The sequence below is a fragment of the Polyergus mexicanus genome, unplaced genomic scaffold (genome assembly GCF_030449975.1).
Source record: "Polyergus mexicanus isolate NDT 795.1 unplaced genomic scaffold, iyPolMexi1.0 SCAF_2, whole genome shotgun sequence".
Taxonomy (NCBI): Eukaryota; Metazoa; Arthropoda; class Insecta; order Hymenoptera; family Formicidae; genus Polyergus; species Polyergus mexicanus.
The window spans coordinates 419565-442148 of record NW_027223322.1 but is presented as its reverse complement, the minus strand read 5'-3'; the positions used below and the strand labels follow the sequence as shown (position 1 = coordinate 442148).

The 22584-nt window shown below is 35.6% G+C and overlaps 1 protein-coding gene across 5 annotated transcripts in view; it reads right to left on the bottom strand.

The window, feature by feature from the left end:
• Positions 1 to 22584, bottom strand: part of Cv-c (crossveinless c) — a 218455-nt gene that overhangs the window by 21960 nt on the left and 173911 nt on the right. For all 5 annotated transcript variants that reach the window (XM_070312851.1, XM_070312870.1, XM_070312877.1 and 2 more), the window contains one exon: positions 19553 to 19719. In XM_070312851.1, the coding sequence (XP_070168952.1) occupies positions 19553 to 19719 (167 nt within the window). The remainder of the gene's footprint in view (positions 1 to 19552; positions 19720 to 22584) is intronic.

Here is a 22584-nt window from a genome sequence, read left to right as displayed (position 1 = left end):
GCCGTTTTCTCACCTGCGGGCGATGACTTTGGTTAAATTCTCTTAAATCGCTCCCATGTGCTGGTTTTGAAAAAACTCTGCGTTAATTAAATAATATCAATAATGATGATAAATATATAGCTAGTCTGAAAAATTTGGAAAGAAAAAAAGGAAGAAGCAAAGATAGATACACATTTTATTGGCACCATCCCTTTTGAGCAATTATTAAAATTACATATGTATGAGAATGTACAGGTAATAGCCACGCAATGAAGCGAGAAAACAAAGAAAAATAGTGAGAAAAAAAAGAAAATTTACAATAAAATAAAATACAAAATAAAGATAAATCTATATAGGCTACATTTTAATCAATTAGTTTGAAAAATCACATATTTATACAATACATATTATCTAAGATTTAAACGGCTCAAATGACAGAGATTTAAGAAGGAGAAAAAAGAAAAAAGTTGAAGAAAATGAATATTATGAATTTAATGTCTTTTTTATCCCCTTTTTATCTTCCCTCTTATTTCTTCTCTTCAAGAAGGAAATTCACCAGAATCTATTCGCACGCATCAGAAAAATATTAAAATTGAATATTAACAGCTTCTTCTACCCATAGCGGGACGTCTCCACGAGAACGTGCACCTGCTATCAACCACGTCAGGCTCGAGCCGACACGACGCGGGGAAAAACGAGCAGCGAGGGAGCCCGGGACACCCATATGCACGTCATCGCGCGCACGATTCATATTTGATTGATTCCATTTCATGAGAGCGTCGCGCCGGCCGCATGTTTCATCTACGTGCCCGGCGAGACGGGATCATCGCCGCGCATACCGATGGCCGTTTTAATGGAATGCGCAAACGGATGTTTTACAAACCAACAAAGATCCGTCACCGAAGCGCGCGCGGATATTATTGGGGATCCGCGAACGCTACCATCCATAACTGATCGCGCCCCCGATCATTTTTGACCGCACTCGGCGCGCAGCCTACAAATGGACCATCTCCGCAAAGTGTTCTCCTTCCGAAATGCAACCAATATATACCATATACGGTATCGCGAACAATTTTTCATCTATGGATTCATTGAGCGAATTTAATTTTTCGTAAAAACATTAAAAGCTTTCTTTAAACAAGAAGCTCGAAATTTTTAAAATTAAATTTTAAATCAAAATTCCATTAATGTCAATCTGAAAAAAGTCTTTCAATTGATCTAAGTTCAAGAGAGAATGTCGGGAAAAGCAGTTTAAAGTAGAAATTTAATACCTAATAGATCTGTGTAATAATTTTGTTGAAATTTCAGAGACAATTTGACAAATTAATTTTATATCAATTTGAAAAATATATATATTAAATATTTTATATTTATTTAAATTATTTAAATTTTTATAATGCACATGAATATTAAACAAACAAAGAGGCTCAAATACAGAATAATACTTTTTAATTACCGAATGAGATAAATGCTAAATGTCTAAACTTATTATTTTACAGATAAGCATTAGTTTCGCGAAGCAGATAATTAATTATTAAATAAAAAGATCGATATTCTGTAAAAATACGAGACATTAAACAAGCTGACGTTTGTCGTCAAAATATTTTACTTTTTTAATCGATAGTCGAATAATATTCATTCTAAAAACAATGTACGGGTACCCGCGAACCCGTATGTAACGAGCGAGTATACCCGGATACTCTATTTTGCATCCAAATGCTGCTCTTCGTGTGTCTAGAGCAATCTTTCTTACCACCGGGACAAGTTGCAAACAGCGTCGTAAACATTATGAAGATTTACACATCGGCCTAACAGGTGGTCAATTCGCAGTGCAATGCTGCGTCGCGTAAGCGTCTTCCGTTTTCTACAACAACACGCGTATTTAACTTCCTTCCTCGCGCTTCCTCTTCTTTATCTCGTGCTTACGCTGCAAGATCTCGTTTCATATTTATTACGGTAATCGCATCGCCGAGACTTTTACGAGCGCGCCGACAGCGTATGTACGACGGCATTAAAAGTAACCGAACACGTTCGCGATTCTTTTTTTTCACAATCCCGCGGGAATAAATGTAATGTATGAATAAATTATCCCGCGAATTGCCATAATTTTATATCCCGCTAAATTGTATTATATACTTTGCATGGTACGAGATGGATTTTTTATTAATGAGAGAATCTTTTCATACGCGAAAATATGAATTTAATAATTTTATTCCATTTTTATATACTAAATATTGCAGGTATTATCTTAAATTAAATCCAAAATAATTGTAGCGCTATCTCTTTAAGACTTTATTTAATTAATATTAATATATAACAGACAGTTCATTTCACTTTGCACATATTAAATTCTGCATGTGAATCTTAAATAAGACTAATATATTTCTTACGCGCGTAATATTATACACCGAATGCTACAGCAATTATTATTCCCAGCATAGTCATACGCATCGCTTCTACTACATTGTGCCGTTCGGTGACCAAAGACAAAAAACATGTCACCGGAAACAGCATGGTTATAACGAAATTGGTGCCCGTTGAAGGGAATAATCATAACGAACAATTCCCTGCCTCCTCCATCGGATAGCGTTGCGCCATTTTTGCCGACTCTATACTTGATTATATTGTAGTAATCGACTTCTCTCTCTTACATGCAGTTCATTCCGCGTGTATACACAAAAATCGGTTTATTTTTTGCCAGGAAAAACATTTATGAATAGAGAAGACCTCTCACTGCTTAATCGATAGATTTTAAGTGAACAAAAAAATTAGAAAAATAAAAATTGTTTATATAATATCAAATCTCTCCGAAACATTTAATCGATGACAGCAAACTGGCAAAAAAGTGTGGAATCGACTAGATTCATGCAATTATATCTTTAATTTATGAAAAAGAAGTTAGAGAGATATGAAGACCTGTGATCGAGCAGCAGCGCGTCGTCGGTGCCGTCATCGTGCCGCGGACGGCTTTCGCGTCTTTCGCGTCGCGTGTCGACGCAGCATTGCCACGAGTCGCACAATGGCTCATATGTGGCACGCGCATTTGTGCGTTGAACGCACCTTAGTGCGTCGTCGTTGCCGTCATCGTGCCGTACGAGCAACGATGCGTCGCGTTGTCGCGATATCGCGTTTTCGCGTCGTCGCGTCTTCGCGTTGGACTTTTATCTCGTTTTCACGATTGTCATGGAGAATCATACTTCGTTGCCGGCTAAATGGGATGTCTCTCAGCATTGCAATCTTTAATATATTAATACCTATTAATATAATTAATTTTATATTAATATCAGTTAATATTAATAATATATTAATATTATATATTATATAAATATTTATGTATTAATAAATTTAATATATTAATGCAGGCGCAATGTTAAAACGCCTCAGTATCGCGGCTGAGGTGAATGCCGGCCGCGTAGCAACGTATGTTCGTGCATAGTATAGATGCATGTTCGCGCGGTTAATCTTGAACTTCGGTTCGAGAATCGGTTGTTGAGGGCACGTTCTGCTCCGACGAACGGTTCGGCCCGAATCGGTTAGAGTTCGGTCGATTGTTTTGGAATCGTCGTTCATGGGTCCCTTCTCTTGTACCGTCTAACAGCACATTGTAGCGATACTAACATGTTTGGCATTTGAGGAGTCGGCTGTATTAATTAGGTTCGATTTTCGCTCGCTAGAGAAGTTGATCTCCCGCTTTCGAAGTGATCTAGATTGTTAGCACCTAGGAGGTGGGTATCTTCATTCTCGACCCGTCTATCAGCCTTACGATAAACCCGGCTCGGTCTGTACGATAGAGACTTGGTGGTTCGTATGAAATCGTTCCTAACGAAGTACGAGTCGGCCCTCGGTGGGAGCAGGCGCGGACCAAGAGTCGAGCGAACCCCATTCGCGTCGATTCCATCAATCGATTTCGTCTTCTTCCGCTTCCGCTTAACCTTTGCTCGAAGTAATCGGTGAATTCCCGACTTGTCGACTCCAAGTGTGATTCTCACGTGAAGCGGGGTTCGATCGTGCCGAAATTCGAAAGTGCGGGAGTGTCGTTCAAAGTATCGCGCGTATAAGTGCGGAAGTATTATTTTTAAATAAAAGTGCGAGAGTGCTGTTTAAAGTATCGCGCGTGTGAATCAACCTGAGAGGAGGAGGAGGTCTAGGAGAAGCATCGGGCACCAACGGAACAACCCTGTAGTGAGTAAATTGTTATTTGTATATTAATTACTTATTAATTGCATACGTGCAATTTAAATTGAGCAATTAATCGCGTAATTCGATTTTTTATTTATATGATTTAAACAAGAGAGAATTAAAGAAACAGATTTTTATATATGAAAGCTATAATCTTGTGAAAATTTTTATTTTTAAATTATAGCTTTATACGGAATTATTAGTAGTATTTTTTTTTTCAAAATTTATAAAATTGTTCTATTGATCTGTTTATTATTACATGTATTGAATATAAAATTCAATGCGTATAAGAAATTTTTTTAAATATTAATTATTTTAAGCGCTGCTATAATTTAGATCTTCTACTTGCATGTTATAGATCAACGTAACGACCCTAACATTCTGAGAGGAGGAGGAGGCCTAGGAAAGGTATCCTGCACCGGCGGAGCAACATAAGGGTGAGTATTTATTATTTGCATATTAGTTGTTAAAAATCGCGTACGCGCATTAATTCAATCTCGTTATTTTTGAATGAATTAAACAAGAGAAAATTAGAAAGAAAGACTTTTACATAAGTCCGATAAATGTGTCTCCATTATTAAAAAAAAAAAAAAAAAAATAGCCTTTCCAAAATTTATAAAATTGTTTCGTATTTATGTATCTGCTTATTATCGTACGCATCGGATATAAAATTTGGCATGTGAAGTAATAATTTTTTGAAATATTAAATATATTTTGGGCACTGCTCTAATTTTGATTTTATATTTGTATGTTACAGACAACGCAGCCTCAAGACCAACAACTCCGCTGTTGCGCATCAATGCCGGTGAGTGACAAACTCTTATTTAATTTTAAAGTAACGGATTTGTAGAGATTGTAGATGTAGATTGTAGATTGTAGATAAATCCGTTATTTTTAAATGGATGATCTAAAATAAATCAAGTTGAATAACTTTTAAATTCTTTTGATATGCATTGCATCTATCGCAAAAATAAATTAAAGTTTAAATTAAAAAAAGGAAAATTATAGAAAACATTTTTCTTCAAATTTGTAGATTTTATTTTATTAATTTATTGAATAAAGAACGCTAGTAAATTTATCAATTATGTATGTGGTGTATATGCGTGATGGATACATGTAACTCATTCTTAACGCGCATCTTATCCTAATTTCTTACAGCTCATCCATATCGTAGAATTTGTTTGTAGACATTGATCTTAAACTTTGTTTTAACTGATATAAGAGAGAAATAACAATTGATCAATCAATTAAATTGTAATATGATAATAAATGGCATAAATGTTGTGTAAATTAATTTTATTTTATAATATACAATATTATATATTATTATATAAATTATATATTAATATATAAATTTTCATCAAATTTATATATTTATTATAATTTATTATCATTTTTTAATCAAAATTTTGATTGATAACTTGGTTTTGTCTCAGTTAAGATAAAGTTATATTAAAATGTCTAAATGAAAAGGCGGCCAATACTGGCCAAAATGCGTAGCGAGAGGTATATAAGGTACGATTAGGGCGCGCGATTAGGGCACGCGGTTAGGGCGCGCAGTTAGGGCGCGCGGTTAGGGCACGCGATTAAGACACACTCCCCTAAATTTTGATGATCCCAAATTGCCGCTGGCTTAGCGAGCAAAAGTAGAGTTGTTAGGACTATCTATTAAGACTATATCTCAATTTAAAATAGTTATTTAATTTCTTAAGATTCTTAGGAAAACTAAAAAGTAGGATTCTTTTTAGAAAAACTAAAAAGTGAATATTAATTATAAAAAAATTGTAGAAATATTAAAAATTATTACTTCTTCTACAATTTAAGCTAAAAATTAAATAATAAAAAAATTAAAAATAATTATCAAAATAATTTCAAAAATAACATATATACACATATTACATTTTTTTTTTTATAAATCAGAAATTGCATATATGTATATTTATTATGTACAAAATTAAATATAATACACATGTATGTTACATTTTATTTTTTATATTTAATAAAATTGTATATATATTTATTATATTATAATATTATATAAATTTATATAATATTCAACTCTTAAAATAAATGCTATCAATATCAATTATCTACATTATTGGATATATCGGATATATCTATTTGATACTGGTAGCATCATTAATTGTAAATTGTACATTAATTATAATTGTACAATTAATTGTAATTATTATTGCATTATAATTATAATTTATATGTAATTATATAATTGTATTAGTAATATTATAATATTAATAATTATATAATTGTATTAATAATATTATAAATTATATGAAATTTCTTTTTTTTTATAAATTACACGAAAATTTACCGAAAGAACGTGTGTAATAGCAATATAATAGAAATTCTAAATTAATATATATTTGTTAAATATTAGTTTCTATGTTACTTGTTTGAAAAATATTTATAGATATTATTATTAAACTTAAGAGCCTGTGTTTTTATATCAAAGAATTGTTGATAAATTCGGCAAATTATATTTCAAATTTTATAAATATCACGAATATCGCTAATTGTTCTAATATTTAATAAAAAATTTATTGGATAAGAATGTGAAGACTCGATGTTAAGTTAACGATATTGGGAGATTTAGCCGCGGGAGAATCGACGCGATAGACACCCTCTGCGATATTTTGTCAGAAGAGGATGAATCTTTCGTAATGCATCACGCGCGCCGGATATCGGCATCGGTTTTCTCCTTTTTTTTTTTTTTCGAAGATCTTTTCTTTCTCCTTCGTAAATTTCGCGCGCGATTATCATCCGCTCGCTCGTATGCACGTATCCGCGTTTCCGTTCCGGCGTGTTACTGCTAGAGACGTGACGATACCCCCGTACGTGAGTTATTTCCGCGCGATACTCAACGAGCCGTGTCGCCCCGCGTGTGCATGACCGACGTCACTTCCGTCTAAGCAGGTTGAACAAACCTCCGTCCGTTGTTTTTCACTAAAGGTCCGTGCGATCCCGACGTTCGATCTCGTGTGAATACGTCTAAAGGAACTTATTACGTAAGAGATATTTCAACTAAACTACAATAATAATAATAAATAATAAAGTTAAGTTTTATATATTAAAAATAATAATTTTACATATATTTATTAATTTAATAATGAATATATATTGACTCGTATCTCTATACTCTCTATCTCTTATCTTATTATTGTATTATTATAATACCACGTTTTTCATAGTGTGTGAAATTAAATGTGTGCCGTGATAAACTCGTGATTAGTAAAGTCACAAAAAAAATATAGAGTCAAACAAATTTATTTAATTGATAGATATTAAATGTATAAAAAAATGTCAATTAATGCAAATTTTCTACAATTATAATTCTATATAATATTAATAAAATTCTATATAATAATTTAATAAAGTAAATTTTTTTCGTGCTCATGTTAATATCGATGTATGCAATTTTATTACATCACCAGCACGTGATTTAGCGATTTGAAGAAACGAGCCGCGCGATCGCCAGTTATTGCTCCACGAAAGAAGGAAATCGCGATGCCAGACGACCAGTTGAGCAAAAAGAGGTCGCGGCTACGAATTCAATGACGACCGGTTGATACGTTGCTAACCGCACAGATTATATTCGATGTTTCGCTTAAAAGAAAAACGAACGACACAGCGAACCGTACAATTCTCTTGCGCCTGTCACTGAATCGCGATTGTCAATGAAGAAATTCACGATGCAGCCTCTGCGATCGACTCTCTCAGGAAATCTCTGGAATGTCGATCTCCTCTACTTCTTTTGCCGCCGTCTCTCATTCGCAAACACGACGATAACATACTTTCGAATCGACAATTTTAACTCGCAGAATCGATAATGCTCGCAAGAAACGCGGACAGTTTTTGCCTATGCAATCCAAGCTGTTCGATCTTCGAAGTTAAATTTCTCCAAATACGATTCAGTCAACGCGAAGAGCATAAAATATATATATATATATATAGAGCGTTAAAAAGATTACTATACTTTAGCGCTATTTATTTTGACAGTATTCTATCTTTTTACAGAATTTTGATCTAGTTTTTAAAAAAGATTCAATGTCGCTCTGGTATTGTTTCTTGTCCTGATTTTCCTTTCGATAATACATAAATCACGAAGATCAAGACTCTCTCGTATGAAGTTTTCCTCGAGCATATTTTACAATAATTCGAAAGACTGAGAGATCTAAATTTAGCGTCGCGATATGCAACACGCGAACGGAGAATTTTTGTCGCGTACCACCCACGGCGAACGAAAGCGTCCGAAAATCTGGGTCATCGCTCTATGATGGTTCTAAATTTGGGCCGTACGACCACCGCGGCTTACCATCGTATAGAAGCTTGCGGCCTACCGCGACCAGTGACACTCGATTTGCAACATCCTAACGAGTACGAATGGTCCGTCATTGTGCAAAGCGTATATCACGAAATTCAATTAGCTTAACGTCAAAAAAACTCTCAGCCGGGAACAGGGGGCCGGAGAAATATTTATGCGTCATTCATCAGTAAGAGGACTTGGAATCTTGAATTTCGAAAGTCGAACAAATAAATACTTATTTTATATTTGACTTTAACTATAAGTAATATAAATAATAAAGTTATAAAATGAAAAAATTAATAGAAAATGATTATAAGATAAATAACAAAATAATTATTCTTAACGTCGATTCGAAAATTATATCCTTCTTCTTTTTCAACTGAAAACAATGGAAATGCAAATGGATTTTGTATGTTTAAAATTATTTGTACGAATCTGAAATGCATGAAATGTATTGGTGTGTTTTCCTATGAAATTTTTTCACCGAAGAATCCTCGCAAGAGAACTTTGCACGGTGATACTCGCGTCACGCCTCGCTAATCCTGACCGCCTTCATCGTCACCTCTCCCATCCCTCTCCTTCACTTCCGGTATCATTAACTAACGAGCGCTCGAGGGACGCGCTAACGGTGAGTAAATCCTCGTTTGCGAGAACCAGCTCGCCGAGTCGGTCGATCGATCATTCCAATCGCGAGGAAGGCATTAGGAAGCGTCCGTTTCAACGATAATTCTCCGCCTTGTAGGAGTTTCTCCCGATGCACGTATGCACTTTGTGTAAATGGCACGCGGTTACATCCGGTGCAACGAGGGTACTCGCGTCGGACCAATATTATGGGCAATACATCTCGTTGCTGAGAAACTATAGAAAGTTTTATTATATTTTAAATAAATTAACAATAAAATAAAATTCTAAAATTAAATCATATATAAACTAAATGAAAAATAAACAAGAAATAAATTACCACATTTCCTTTTTGTACTAAATTTATTGATAAAAATGATCTAGTCTGATAAATATATAATGATTTGTTAATATCTTACAGATCATATCAACACAGGTATTCAGCTTTTCGAAACTTGATAAATAGAATTTATTTCAATCGTATTTGTTTGTCGGAGAATGGTGAGAAATGTCTAGTGGATTGGCCAGATTCCGATGTACGTCCCTATGTTGCGTATACGATCGCGAGAGAACGTCGTTGCCACGCCAAGGCTTCGCTCGCGACGACGCCGCGCTGTCTGGCCATCGGTCGTTTCTCTCCCGAGGCTTCTCTCTTGACTCTCTCTCTCTCTCTCTCTCTCTCTCTCTCTCTCTCTCTCGCGAGAGAGAAATCATCTCGCGCCGCACATCCCGGCTCTCATCCCTTTGCCTCGAAGCGATGCGTGACACTTGTTTAACGCGCGTGACGTGTCCACGATCCACTGGAGACCACGTGTGTATTTATGCGCGTGTAGATAAATATTTTCGAGGAAAGACGTAAAAAAGGGGAAAATCGATCGCGGTTTTTTTATTATTATTCATTATTATCGACGCGTCACTTATATATGACGTTCTCTAGAATAGAGATTTGCAGAATGTAAAACGCAATGTAAAGGAAATCACAAGATTTATGATTGAATTTCACACACACACATACATAACGGGAAAGTAAGCTTATTGCCTATAACGTTGAGAAAAGAAGAATTATAAAAGGTATTTGATAAAAAGTTGAAAACAGGTCACGATTATAAATTAAATCTATAATACTAAATCGAGTTCGAAAAATATCCACACAAATTTTCCACAATAGCGTGTGAATACAATATTGATATTCTTCAACGTTAAAGAAAATTAATGTCTTACCTATATCAATATATCGAACTCTTAACGATTTCGATTTCTCTCTCCGCTACGAATCGCAGTAATCGCAGCAGTCCCGGCATCGACTCAACTTTCAAAAGTTTAATGTCTTTTTAATCCGACATAGATACGTTGATCGCATTTAAGTGGACACGGCGCGATGCAACGGTTTCGCGTGGCAGTTGGTTGATTTAAGCGAGCGCAAACGGTATCGCGGTCTTCATCATCGGTGTGACTTACGCTAATTGGCTTCTGAACGGTCCGATGGAAATTTATGGTAATACACCGGCCGGTTCTCGGTCGCACGATATACCTAACTGCAATGCGTGTAAATAAAGCACCGTGATTTGACAGCGACCGCCACCATCGTCGTCGCGAATGACCGCGCATCGAATACCTCAACGGCAAGAATCTCTCTCTCAACACACCTGATTAAAATTATTCCAATTCCCATCTATGACAGCCTGATGAACGAAATAAGTCTCTCTGCATTTTTATTTCGTCATTATATTGCATAAATATAATGAACGGTGGTCGATAGCGAAAAGAGTACGACGACGCAGTTTTTAAAATCCTTGAAAAAATACCATAAAAGTTGGGATAATCCGTTCCAATACTCGGTGAATATGATAATTTATACCGTATGTACAGGTGGCCGTGTACCGGTGGTCCATTAAAAAATTAGATCCGCGTCTTGGCGTGCAAACGGCTCCGGATCGTTATAACGGTGCGACACAGAAATGCGCGCGTTATGCACGAGCGTAACGAGCGGACATTTATTTCGCGCTAATGATCGTTTCCTGTCATACAATTTCTACGGTATGCCACCTAATAGAAACGATCGTCCCCGATAAGGCGCTGCCGGGTCATGGGATCTCTCTCGTGTCGCCGAGCGAGATCCCGCTCGGGATGACGATCATCCGAGGATATGTACTTTCTACGTATTCGCAGAAGGAATGACACGCTTTCGGCGCGATTCCGACGAACCAAACGCGCTAATTACCAAGCGTAATTTTCTCTCACGCGACATGTAGCATAAGTCGAACGGTTGTAACAGGATTAATTTGCGCAGAGATAAGAATGCGAAACTTGTTAACGTCTTGGCACGATGGCACGAAAGACGATCCACGGGAAACATATATCAATATAAATTTATAACACATTCGTGTATTTATGAATAAAAATATCCCTTTAAGAGTTTTTCGTATCGTATGCCTTTTTATATATATATATATATAAAATATATTTCGATCAATTTGAAGTAAACTCGTTTTTTTAATTAAAAAATATCGAGATATTTATTCTGTCGTATGAATTATAGAAAATTTAGGAATCTAGAGAATATCACGAAATAAGTTTCAGAGGAATGATAGATAATAAAACGTTATTTTAAGAATTTTTATATATGTATTTGACACAAATCACAACAAAATTATTAACGAAAATATACAGATTCTAGATCAATTGTTGCTAAATAAAATTCAAAGAATCGGAAATATAGTGAATTTGACATGTGATGCTGCACATAAATGTTCATTTAACGAAGCTAAATTTTAAGCTGTGCAACGAATAACTGCATTTTCGAATGCACGATTTGCAGTATCAAGGGAAAAAGTGCGCTATGACAGAAACATTGAAACGGTGCAAACCGCGTTCGTTCGCGCGAATTTATGGCAACCGGTTTGTGCGATCGAAGGAATGTCGATTGTCGTTTGCGCCTGTCAACTTGTGCGCGAGAGAGAGAGAGAGAGAGAGAGAGAGAGAGAGAGAGAGAGAGAGAGAGAAAGAGATACATTATCGTCATCGTCGTGATCGCTTCGTTCCTTGTTGCTTCTGTTTCAACAATCCGCAGTATTTTTCAAAGAGATCAGAGGTGAAGGTACCTCGGAAATGCCGCGGATAATAATCCCCTCGAGAGATAATAGCAAGAGGAAAACTTAAGTCATGATAAATGAATCATGTCTATATAGTAGAGCAAGTTAAATAGTTCGTCGTTAATCTCGCATTCTCACATACTCAGATATGCTAATTTATATCATTCCTTTGGATTGATGTCAAAATGTATAACGTCGGATAAATCGAAGAATTTATTATGAGAGAATTTATTCATTTATATTAAAATATTGTCCGAAATATTTTAAACAAATGGTGTTACGGATTATTTTTTTAGCTTTTAACAAGCAATTTTCAACACTCTTTTACTGGAATAAAATTATAAAAAAAAGATTATAAAATAGGAACCATGCGTTTTCAGAAAAAAAAAGAAGAGTAAATAATATCATTATGATTATAATAAAATTAAAGTTTTCGTTAAGGACTCACTCTATTCTAGCATATGATGACTTTTAGAAATTTTTTTTTAACAATATTAGAAATTGTTCTCTTTTAGCATTTTACATATGTTTTTATTGATATTTAAACAATACGTCAGTATTTTTAAGTTTTGAATATTTAACTTTTTTTTTTTTTTTTTTGTTCGATACGAACATTTGCGCGTAGCGTGTTCAAAAATGATGGTGTGGCAAGCAGCTCCTCGTGTAATTATCTGAAATGAAAAAACTCAGTCTAGTTTTTAGTTTTTTATTCGTAGGATATTTTCGAGATATATACTAAACCTAATTTCATTAGAAGAAATTTAATAATAACAAAGCACTGTCATGTTTTACAATTAGATATTTCAATTATGTTAACATTTTTTTCATTTCTTAAAGATCAGAAAAATATTAAATACTAATTTTTTAAATTCTAATTAAATTCAGTATCCCAAAAATATCCTACGAAATAAAACTAGACTGAGTTATTTCATTTCAGACAATTATACGAGAAGCAGCACGTCACACCGTCATTCTTTAACACGCTACACGCAAAGGCCCGTATTGAACAAAAACAGCTAAATATCCAAGATTCAAAAATGTCGATATACTGTTTAAACATCATTAAAAAACATATGTAAAAGATCAATTTCTAATATTTTGCAAAAAAAAAATTTCTAAAAATCATCAATTTTTTTATACTGCTAAAGTAGACTGGGCCCTGAAACAACTGCTGCTGTCAACCCTCTGTCAGCGCAAAAAATTCCCGGGTGAGGATCGCGGTATTATTACCGTCACACCCTGCCGTCAACGGCGTGGCTACGACATGCAGGTGCAATCGTGCCGCGCAGTCTGCCAGCGTTCTCCGCGGTTGCGTGTACCGAACCAGTTTTCAGGGTTTTACGCACCAGCGAAGTCGACGCCGCCAACCCGGGTGCGTACATATAATTACATGCACCGCCACTCCCCATTCAACGCGTTCTGAATGCAAGATCGTCGGGAGGAAAGAAAATATCGTATAGGAAAAAGAGAAAACTAGCGGAAAAGGGGCGGTGGATGCGCGTATGTAAAAAGAGAAAAGAAGAGGTAGATCGACAGAGAGAGAGAGAGAGAGAGAGAGAGAGAGAGAGAGAGAGAATAAAAACTGAAAGAGGCAAAAGAAACAAAAAAGAGGAAAAGGAAATGCGGATTCGAAACGGTTCAAAGAAAGCTAAGTGTGAAATGAGAAAATCATGTACATATAATTTACATGAATGGAAAAAGTTGAAACTGATAAAAAGAAGAAAAATGTGGGATGTGCGTAGAGAAATTTTACGGCGATACAAAGGGGATAAAAGTGAAGAACGGAAGAGAAACGATGAAACGCGGAAATAAATAAATAAATAAATAAATAAATAAATAAAAAAGACTGCCTGATTTAATTAATTCTTTGCCAATTAATGAGTCGGTCGAGAAATCTCACTCGGACTTTCCCTCCCATCTTTCGACGAGTATATCCTCGTCTCCCCGATACGTGTATATGCGTGTAATTACGTGTATGTATGTGTCGCGGTAAAAGGCCACATAAAACTTGCTACCGCCGGCAAATAATTACTTTTGGCTTGCTTGTACCTGTATTCGCGATGATGGAACGTCGATGATATTCCTATGTACCTCTCCCCTTTTCCTTTCCATCACTGTCGAGAAGCGTGCGTTCGTTTAATATGATTTACTACAATTGATTTAATACAATTTTCGTAAAAGCGAGTTAACAAGTTTGAAACAATCAATTTAATTGTCTGGGTTTTCTTAAAATTGAGAATCTTTCCTCGTATTTACCATATTAATAACGTTAAAAAAATATCGATGATACTAAATTTCGAATGATAAAATAAAGAGAATAAAGATTAAATCATATAGAAATTATATAGATTAAAAAGATTAAAAATTATATAGATTAAATTCAGTCATTAGTATTCTTAAAATGTATTTTAATTAAATAATTACATTGTATTATGATATCTCAATAGGTTTATATTTAAATTTAATTAGTATAATTATATATAATATAAAATAATGTTCAGATTCACAACAATTAGTTGTGGCAAATTACAATCTTATTACAAGACACGTCAGGCAACTCGAATCCTTTTAACAAGGCTCCCTGCGATAGCTTCGGATCTGATAGCTTTAAATGCATTCGCTCTCTCTAAATGGCTCAATTTGTTGCCTTCCTTAGACGGCGTCGTAGTCGTTTAACGCTCCGGAGGAGCAGTAATTTTCAAGAACCAGATCGATGTAGGGCACGAAAATGTGGTGGATTGGGCACGATAATACGACGCTCGTTTAAATCGACTCAATTGTCGCAAATTGCTGGTGTCGTTGATTCGACAAACACAGGGTTCCTGCGAGAAATCTTATTTTTGGTGATTGCGCGCGCGGAAAGCGAAAGCTTTTATTAATAACAATTACAGGGAGGGCCGAATGAAAACGATTCGGTCCTCTTGCGAAAGAGAGAAAAACAGGCAGCGAAAGTCGCGGATGTCTACTACTTGTCTACACATATATTATACACGCTACCGTTATATGTTGCTTTACCAAATTAAGTTATGCGCCCCACGCACGCGTGTAAATCATTCCTATAAAACGTATCAATCATTCCTCCGCTTTCTCTTCCCCTCGAAAATATTCCATGCAAACAGCTTCCTCCATATTAAATCCTAAACTGATTTGCGCATTTCACACACAAAGCTGGAAAATTCAAAATGATATTAATATTGCGTTTTTTTTTCGCTTAAGGTTTTGCGAGAGAAAACCTTTTTTCCCCTTGTATTTTTGAAAGAAAATAAAAATTGTTCAACGTGAAACGGAAAATTTATTATTTTCACGTATTTGACGTCAGAGTAGTCGATACGAAAATGCGAAAAATGAACGAATTTGTTTATGCAATCATGCAATCGTATTACGTTATCGTGGAACGAGAGGAACCTCGTTACGACTTTCATTCAATAACGGACAATGTTACGTATTGCTTCCTCATATCGATAAATTGCAACGTTTCGCAAAGCACGTCCGCGCACTTCGCAGAATGATTTCGCCGGAGGGCGCCGCGTCGCCTTTTGCTTTCGTAAAGCCTTTTGATTCGGTAGATCATTACACTTCACGTATGCACGCCTCATCTCAGCCAGCTTTCACCCAGTAACGCACACGTCGGTCAATGCTTTCCATCCGGAGTGCAAGGTCGGCATCAGCCGAAATTCCTTTTACGGCGCTTTCTGCCCAGAGATTTCAATTTTTTTAATATTTATAGCGATACAAAAAGATATAGAAATATAAGATGCTTATCTTTGACATTAAACCTGTCAAAATATTTGTTCGATCTCGTATCGCTACCATTTTCTTTAAGCAAAAAATATCCTGCGTCAATCGTCACGTTAATCGTCATTCCATTATCGCGGAATAATCTAGAGATAAATTTAGCGCGTTAATATTTCGCGGTACGTAATATCCAATTGTGGCGTTTGCAAACTAATCTTACCTAATGCGTTACGAGAACTAATACATGTAAGCATAATATTACCTATACGACGAAGGTGCGAGTAATTTAGCAATCGCGGTCTAAAACAGGTGAATAAAATTACCTGGCTCGTGCGCGAGACAATCAATAGGCCTTGGATGCGAACTAGGTCAATGCGATAATATAAAATAGTAAAACGTAGGTAGAAAATCAACGAACTTGACAATCTTTCTGCCGTGAGGTGATACTTGGCGCGACAATATTTTCTGCTCGCTGTTTTCGATTAATCTCAATCCCTTTTTATCTCAGACTTTCGACGCTTCATTAAACGTTGGTGGTCGCGCGGTCGATCGGTGATTATTAAAATTTATACTTATTATATCTGTCGGTTTTTTTTTTTCTCCAAAGCTTTACGTTTACGCGACTCTCGGGAATTAGATTCTTTTAGCGCAGAATATTAAAATTTTCTTTGAGAAAATTCTTTTTTTATTTTAAAGTTTTCATATACAATATATGTTTATTCGATCGCTCTCTCAGAATCTAGAGTTCGTGCTTACATTTCTTAGGAGAAACATTCAAGAACTTTCAATATTTATATTAAGTAATTGTATGTAATTTTATTATATCATTTTTTTAATATAAACCTTCGTGTTTGAAAATCTTTATAGTGTCTTTAATATTAAAATCAGCTGTAAACAAAATAACTTTACGTTACGTCAGTTTCGTTCGAGATATACGCACGAAGCAGCTGTTTTTCGCTTAAAAAGGCAACGATCCGACACAGACAGTTGTTCTAATCGACCACCCGAGTTTCTCGCGAGTCATCGTGGTCACAAATTTGGCAAGACTTTCGCGCGACCACCAGATGCTTCGCGCATGTATCCGTTCGTAATCCGAACGCGAGCTGCGCAAAACGCGCTTTCTCCCCATCTAAGGGGACATTTGCTTGAAAAATACTCGGACCAGGTTCGTTTTTTCTCTGTTTTGCGCGGTCCGTTTCGCACCGCGCCCGCGTCGCCATGTATAAATTTTCTATTTATCAAAGATACAACCGTGCGTAACGATCTGCGCCAATTTCCGGTGAGAGCTCGCAACTTGTCGTAGCTGCTATCGGAGTGTGAACACGCACGCGCGTACGTGAGCCCTTTATGGGCGTGAAAGTCGTCGATCATACGAAGAATCGTGATATCGATTATTTCGAATTTCTTTTAGTACCAGCCGCGATCGATTCCGATGGCACAAGATAATCCTTGCTTAGCAATACACGTTGTATAGCATAAACAAAGTTGCGTTTCTATATGAAATGTTCCAGACTTACAGAACCAAATTATAAGGCTTTTAAGGATAATTTTTTCTCTTTGGCGAATTTTGATATTAAATATTTCAAGAAAAAAAAAAAATGTGAATCTAACAATAAGACATTATCTTCTAAGTTAATCCCTCAATCATCTCGAGAAACAACTTCAAAAAAAGAGATTAAATATCTTTCTATAAAAAAAAAAACAACTTATATATAGACGACATTTAATAATAGCATGATTTTTCGATTCGTCACGCGCGACGAAACAAATTCCAAGGAACTTATTGATGAATTGTAACCGGCCGATCGAATCTATTATTCACAGCTTCTCGAAACCGAGATCCACGCGCGATATAATACGCGAATTGAATATTCTACAAAGACAGGATCGATTTGCCGTTCCTCTCTTCTATCACTCGTTTCATCTCTCTTTTATGGTAACGTCATGCTTTTCGCGCGTATGACTCCGAACGAGATCTTTCTCTGACGATGGCACGTCAACCGATCCTCGGTCGGCCGAGCCGGATCATATAATTGATTTAGACTTTCGTCGAAATGCTTTTAACTCTGATTTGCGACACACGCTCCTTCACGCGTTACGATGAACATTTCCTGCTCCGAGAGCGACCCGATAATACTCCTACTCGGCAATTCACGCAGATTGATCTTTACGAGCATTGCTAGCTTATAGATTCGCCGCGCTTATTTTGGATTAGCTTAGAATTTGATCCACGTGGCGATAGTAAAGATAGAAAAACAGGATCATTGCACTCCGACAGTTAATACACCGGTTCGATAGCGAGAAGTAAAATATACATAGAAAAAAAAAATACGAAAAACAATTTTAAGTTATATTTACTAATTTATTTGCATCTTTAAAGTACCAAAGCAATGCTCAATTTTTACGTTGCAATAATTCATTAATAAATCATGAAATAATAATAATAATAATAATAATAATATCAATAATATACGAATTATTCGATATAATAAATAATACTGTATAACAAAAATTTAATCAAATCAAATAATTAAACTGCTATTTATAATCAGAGACATCGTTACGAGATAACAATTTGATTGCGCAGTCCAGCGTGCGCTTTTCAAAGTAATTAATTGCGTATTTATTCCCGTCACGTGATAACCGTTAATTGCTATTCCGTTCATTTGGTCGCTCTTCCACGAGTAGTCGTAAGAATAGCATGGATTTCGCCTAATGCATAGCAATGACCATATGTGCGAACGTCTCATAAGAGGGAATGTGCTGTTCAATTATCGATATGTTGCAAGTTATTAAACAAGAATATCAATGAAAATAAAATACACATATAAATCTCTTAATGTCGACATATTTAATTATTTCCATTTTATTATTTTTTTATCTGAATCTTAAAATTTAAAGCTATTATTATATTATAATTTATTTTGTTCTAATTATATTCAAGTTATCCGTTATTTATAATTTTAAATAATTGATTATGTTAAATAATCCATCTAATTCGATAAATGATTCGATTGAATTAAATAATTCATCTACTCGATAACTTTTCTTTTCATTTTACCTCCATTAAAGTCAAATTTTGATATATAACGAAAAAAAAAGGACGCAGAAATCTATATGACGTTGTGCTGAGAAAATTTTTGTAAAATATGACATTCGATTTATATTTTAGCATGACTACAAAATTCTAGGAAATATATAAGTAGATAATCATATTTGTTCTGACATTTTCATCTCGAGATCTTAAATCTCATCGTCCTTTGAAGAATTTTCAATAAAATGCTCGGAAGATGCTACGAGAATTTAACAAGAAAGAAACATTTAAGAATAGAAATTATTTAAAGGGGAAACAAAAATCAATTTCCCGAAGAAAAGAAGAAAAAATACGTAAAAGTAGCGGACTCGAATTATATTCTGGTAAATCTTCTTACAACGAGAGAGTTACGTGAAATGCAGAAGTCAATTCAATATGTATCCAGCACGTTTACTAATTATATCCGATAAAATCTCTCATCTAATTCTCCAGCTCGAGATTAATCGAACTCTCGTTAAAATGCATCAAAGTCTCGTTGCGTCTCCGCTCGCTTCGATTTCGCACGGAGTAGATTATTAATTGAGTACTCACGTTTTTGCTATGGCTCGTGCTGTGGTGCGTATGATGGTGCGTGTCTAGTTTCATATTGGCGCAACGATTAAGGGCGTGCAGGCGCCGAAAGAGACTCTGTAGCGAGTCGGCCTCGAGGAAGGGATGGTCCTTGGCTACACCGGAAACGTCTATAGGGAACTGATAGTCTGTAACACGAACAATGTCAATTTTCATATGCGTGTTCGATTATCGCTTGAGATGGGCTAAGGTACCGCGTTGCTTACATCGACGAAAAGTGCATCGCGGCGATATTCGATAACGTTAAAAACATCCGTTGTGCCGCGTGTATCGACTACGTTTTGTTTGTTGCGATGGCATTCGGAGTCATTTGATTATCGAGCGTGCTGAACGCGCACAAATATACGCCGTCAATAAACCGAACCCACTTAGCTCACGCGCATTAATCCTCCTCGATTGTGCCCCGCATTGTCAATTCGTTCCTACTCTTTCTCTATTTATTTTTTTTATTTTTTTCCAGACAATAGCCGTGTCATTTAAATTCAATTAAGGAAGTTTGAACACGCGTTTTATTTCTACACACGACCATCGTTATGATTATACGATTGAATTTCACATCCGAAACGTTTTATAGTTAATTTTCGTTATTTTTTTGTGAATTTAATAAATAAATTTAATTAATTAATTAATTTAATTAGGTTTTATTTTTACAAAGTAATGTAATAAATACAAAAGGATTTCCTTGTATTATTTTATTAAATTTACAAGAAAATAATAAATTATAATAATTATAATTATCAATAGATAAAAAAGAAAAAAAAGGTCAATCGGAGCCCGAACGCAATACTTAGTGCATAGTAAAATTGTGCTTTATTTAATCAAGGAACATAATGTAATTTTACTACGCACTGAATACTGTATCCGGGCTCCAATTAGCCTTCTTTTCTTTTTTATCTATTGATACTTATCATTTGAGCCTCGCTTTAATTGTTAATTGTTTTTATATTTTAAAATTATAATATACCCCGCGGACACCGTTCGTGTATTTCACTTGTTTGTATTTCTCTTAAAAAGTAATAGATTTTTATTTTTATCTACACTACATCTAGAATCTCTCTTCGTAAATACGTCGCGGTCGATCGCTCGTAAAAGTTGGGAAGATTTCTGTCACGACTTACGCAACGCTGTTCTAGATCTGCGAAACCAGATCTCGGATCTATAATCTTCAAATGGTATCCTGGGATCAATTCTTCAGCTCTCGAAATAAAAGGATCTTTTAATAATTGCAGCGAATGTGTGATCGCCGCATTAAAAATCCTTGCAAAAGAATATGCTTTTCTTCATTAATGAAAGATGTGATTAATCTAACTGGTTATTTGTTCTTATCAAAATAAAAATCTTTAATGTTCCTTTATGGAAAAACTTGTCGCAAACTTCTCGCTGAATAATTGAAACAAATCTATTATAAGAATTATAAACGCGCATTATAATAGTACATGTCAATCGCGTTTACTTTCAATCATTAAAGTGCACGTAAAAATAATTAACCAGCAGTCCCCGATCGACAGCGAATAAATTAATTAGTCCTTTTTACGTGCAAATGTTATATTTCGCTTTATTCTCAAAACACGTAAATACGCGTGCGCAGTTGCCAATCGTTAATGTTTCTTGAAACTAGGACGTATCGTATATATTTCGCGAATACGGAAAAACGCTGTGGTACCATATACGATTCGAAGCAAATTATAAACTATCTTAGCGCGATCTTTCTCAATCTTTCACGTTATTACTTTATTATTTACTTTGTTTGCATCTACCATATGAAACGGAAGAATCTTTGTTATTAGAAAATTTATTGAACTTTCTTGAAGCTATATTGAAAAGCAAAATAATGCAAAATATATGTTAAAGCTTCTAATATTATACGATGGTAAATATTCTTGTGATAAAGCATATCGGACGACGAGGATGCGTCAACGTTATATCCGATGAAAAATGATCTGATTCATTATAAATTTCACATCATCAATTGCACAGAATATCTTTTGCCGGCTACGCGATCGTGCTTGGATCGATTATATCCTCGATACAAGTCGATATGCTTCCTCGCAGCAAGATGATACACTAACGATGCTACGACGCTATCAAGTAGATTAATGTTAACGGCTGACAATTACGCGTTCGTGCTTCGTGAATATACTAATTACAGATTAGTCATGTCTGGCGAAATAGTGGGAAATCTATTGATCACGATGCTCGTCTGACAAATCAATAGCACGCTAGCTTTGATTTCAATCATCGACACAATAATGTCGATCAGTATTGACACATCTTATGCATTTTTAAAAGATACTTTGTTCTCTTTTTATTTTTCTTTCTTGCTTTTTCGATGGATATTTGCTACGCCGTTTTTATATCGCTACGATTAAGATAAATCGATTCCAGTGGCAGATTTTAATTTGCCACTCGTCGCATCGCACGTGAGACAGAAAAATTCACTCGCTAATGATTTGATAAATTAATGCCATGGTGCACCGGGCCAGGAATGACGGTGTTCGATCGATCCTTAATTTATCACGTCGATCGTCAGACACGACACCCACGTTTGGTCGCATCGTTGGAATTCCACGAAGGATGCGATCAGCCGGGATCCTTCGTAGCCGGACACGATCTGCGGTGATACCTTTGCGCAATCGTGCACGTGTGCGTGTATGTGTATATGTGCGTGTATGTACGGTCGCGTGATTCTCGTACGTATTTGATGGGCGGTATCGGTATCGGTATTTATATCGTGCCTTGCGCCGACCGACTCGGGTTCAACTGGGTCAATTAGCTACTATTCATAGTGTGCTTCGATCGCGAGAGCCCGCCTGAGTTATGATCAATCGTGCACTTTGTACACAGACACGAATGTGTACGTGTCTAATAACACATGCCCCGCGCGCGCGTAAATTCGCACGCGCGTGCACATAAACTCGTATGCGTACGCCAGAGCCGGCCATGTATTAGAGCTGTTAGTTTAGAACGGATAGAGTTTCGAAGCTGTTACATTA